This window comes from Lupinus angustifolius, unplaced genomic scaffold (genome assembly GCF_001865875.1).
Source record: "Lupinus angustifolius cultivar Tanjil unplaced genomic scaffold, LupAngTanjil_v1.0 Scaffold_8_246, whole genome shotgun sequence".
Lineage (NCBI taxonomy): Eukaryota > Viridiplantae > Streptophyta > Magnoliopsida > Fabales > Fabaceae > Lupinus > Lupinus angustifolius.
In genome coordinates, this window is record NW_017718046.1 from 13,099 (window position 1) to 16,880 (window position 3,782).

Consider the following 3,782-nt stretch of genomic DNA (forward strand, 5'->3'; position numbering starts at 1 on the left):
CTTGCATAAAAAATTTGCAAAATCGTAGAGATTATAACATGTTAAATTAATGGCCTTGAGGTCTCGGTGAACTATCTTTAGCCTTGACTCTCCATGGAGGTAAGCCAAACCTCTAGCAATATGAATGCAAATCTTCTGCCATAGAGCTACTTCGTTTCTTTTTGGGGTATATGTGCTTCTTTCATCTGTAATAATATCATTATCCCCCTTTCCTCCTCCTGTTCTTTCTATGTGGTTGGATAGCAAAGAAAGTGGAAGGAGGTAATAAAGTAGGGAGACTTGGCTTCTTTAGCAAACGTTCCTGTAAGCAGTTGAAGATATATACATCGCACCAATAACAGTTGCCTGAAATTGATTTTATAGACTCTCTTAGCACTACTTCTTCTCCTTCTTTCTTTCAAAGTTTGTCATCACATATAGACTAATCCCTTATTTTCACCCTTGGAAGACATGCATCCTTACTCACCACTTTACTCTTTAAAAAGTTCTTTTCATCAATTTAATCCTTTAGATATGCAAGATGCAAAATATCATTAAATTGGTTCTCCTTTGTTGAATTGAGAAAAGTGACAATGATAGATCCCTAGTCTAGGGACTAGTTTGATATTGAGGGACTAGATTGATATCAAATTCAGTATTGGGATCAAAGTGATGACACCTTGCGTTGTTGAGAGACCAAATTGATGATATTTGCATATTTGGGGGATAAAATAGGATTTACTATAAGATGAATAACTATTTATTATAATTTCGTAAAACTCATTCAGACTCACTGGTGTTTCTTCAATATTTTATAATCATTTTCTAATACAACCTTTTTATAATAATTTCCTTATTTTCTGCTTTATGGTGGACTAATGTGTTTAGTACGGATGTTTTATAGCAATTTTTTATTTGTCTGCAATGGTGTATTCTCCATTACAAGATGTATTCCAACAAAAAATTATTTCACATGATAAACTTTTCGTTGCCATCTTATTGAGTGTATTGTTGTTGTATTTGACATTCTCTCTTGATGACATTATGAAAAAAACAGGAATGAAGGCTAATGAATAGACTTTTTTCTTGGGCTTTATTTGAAATTGCCATAAATATTAGATAGCTTAACCACTTGGTCATGTGTTTGTAACTTCCAATATATACATATATAGGCTTTATTTTTTTAATGCGTTCTTTGTTATGTTTTGTGGTAGTAGTTATTTAAGTTATACATGTTGTATGCTTCTGTTTTATTAATTATCTCTCCTAGAGTAGGCCATCTGTGAAGTTCATCTTGAACTTGATTAATAGGGAGACCAATTTAATTATTTTTATTTTCCAAAATCCTAGTTACCGTGATGGACAAAGAATGGATTAAATTGCCGAGGTATAGCTCAGAGTACATTGATGGTGTTGAGTTTTTTCTGAACTATGCTTACACCAATGGAAAACTGCAAGGAGGAGAAATTTTGTGTCCTTATGCTAAATGTCACAATACTTGCTGGGAAGTCAGGGCTATAATGTAGGACCATCTAATAGGGTATGGGTTTGAAAAAGGATATGATGTATGGATTCGTCATGGTGAGGTTCTAACAGACATGGATCTTGATGGTTGTATAGAAGATGATGATGATTAAGTTGATGACATTGAAGGATTATTGCATGATACGATTAGAGATGTGGCAGAAGACAGTGAACTCAACAAGGGGCTCAATGATGATGCTAAAAAGTTCTATAATCTAATTGAAGAAGCACAACAAGAGTTGTACCCAGGTTGTAAGAATTTCTCTACATTGTCATTCACGATTCGATTGTACTTGTTGAAATGTCTTCATGGGTGGAGCAATGCATCATTTACCTCCTTGTTAGGGCTCTTGAGAGAAGCTATGCCTCATTTGAATATCCCTGATTCATTTTATAAAACTAGAGGCATGATCAAGGATTTGGGGCTTGATTATGAAAAGATTGATGCATGTCCTAATGACTGCATGTTGTATTGGAAGGATCATAAGAATGACTTCTCCTGCCATGTATGTGGTGCTTCACGATATACAAAATCATCTAGTGAGAATGATGAAAACAAGAATGCTCACAAAGTCCCTGCTAAAGTTTTAAGATACTTTCCCCTAATTCCTAGACTACAAAGACTATTTATGTGTTCAAAGACAGCTAGCTCGTTAAGGTGGCATGAAGAAGAGCGTTCAAAAGATGGGAAGTTGAGACATCCTGCCGATGGCGAGGCATGGAAAGATTTTGACAAGCGTCATCCTGACTTTGCTATTGACTCACGCAACATAAGACTTGGTTTGGCTAGTGATGGATTTAATCCTTTTAGATCAATGAATTTGTCTCATAGTACATGGCCTATGGTACAAATACCATATAATTTCCCCCCTTTGTGGTGCATGAAGGCTGAGTATTCTATTCTATCATTAATAATCCCTGGACCAAAATCACCAGGAAATGATATTGATGTCTACCTCCAACCACTAGTTGATGATTTAAAAGTATTATGGGAGTCAGGAGTAGAGACTTGTGATGCTTCAAAAAATCAAACTTTTCAAATGAGAGCAGCACTAATGTGGACTATTAATGACTTCCCTGCGTATGCTATGCTGAGTGGGTGGAGTACAAAAGGGAAACTCACATGCCCTTGTTTTAATCATGAAACTAATTCGGCTTATCTAATGCATAGTCGAAAAATGTGTTATATGGACCATCGCGTTTTTTTGCCTATGGAGCATGAATATATATCAAATGCAAAAGCTTTTAATGGGAGAAAAGAATTTAGGGCTCCATCTCATTTGTTAGAAGGTGTGCATATCTTAACATTTATATAAAGCTTCAATAATATGTTTGGAAAGATGCAAAAGAAGTCCAACGAAGGTCCATGGAAAAAGAAATCAATTTTTTTTTAGTTGTCATATTGGATGCACAATATTTTAAGACACAACCTTGATGTAATGCACATAGAGAAAAATATATTTGACAATATAATTGCAACCTTGTTGGATATAGAAGGGAAGACAAAAGATCATGAAAGAGCTCGTTTTGACTTACAAGAGATGGGTATTAGAAACAAGCTTCATTCGAAGGAGACAAATGATGGTAAAAACGTATATATGTATGCAAAAGCATGTTTCTCTATGACACCAAATGAAAAATCTATCTTTTGTGCTGTCCTAAAGGATACAAAAATACCATATGGTTGTGCATCAAATATTTCAAGATGTGTTAACGTAGCTGAAAGGAAAGTTTCTGTTTATAAGAGTCATGATGCACATTTCATGCTACATTATTTGCTTCAAGTTGCAGTGAGAAGTACAATGTCTAGCCAAGTTGCCCATCCTATAATTCGTATATTTTCATTTTTTTCATTGTCTATGCCAAAAAGTTATTGATGTGCAGGATTTGGATATCTTACAATCAGAGATTGCAGAAACACTTTGTCAATTCGAGACCATTTTCCCTCCTAGTTTCTTTGATGTGATGGTCCATTTTCCTATACATCTAGTGAATGCGTTAAGATTGGGAGGGCCAGTTCAATATCGGTGGATGTATTTTCCAGAAAGATATTTAGGTAAATTGAAGAGTTATGTTTGTAATAGAATTCGTCCAGAAGGTTGTATTGTTGAGGGATACTTGGTTGAAGAATATGTGACTCTATGCTCAAGATATTTACATAGTGGTGTGGAGACAAGGCTTGATAGAATGACAAAAAACATTGATAGATGTGACCCTTGTGCAGTTGAGAGTCTGATTTTTTTTCCTACCATTGGTCATCCTATTGGATGAAATAAAAA

General features: G+C 35.0%; 1 protein-coding gene across 1 annotated transcript; it reads left to right on the forward strand.

Annotated features, from left to right (window-relative positions):
- Positions 1-1,337: 1,337 nt before the first annotated feature.
- On the forward strand, positions 1,338-3,471 carry LOC109337591 (the record flags this gene model as incomplete). Its single annotated transcript, XM_019574601.1, has 4 exons — positions 1,338-1,501; positions 1,655-2,793; positions 2,998-3,293; positions 3,388-3,471. Coding segments are annotated over exons 1-4 (1,683 nt in total), but the record flags the coding sequence as incomplete, so codon positions are not given.
- Between the last annotated feature and the right edge of the window lie 311 nt (positions 3,472-3,782).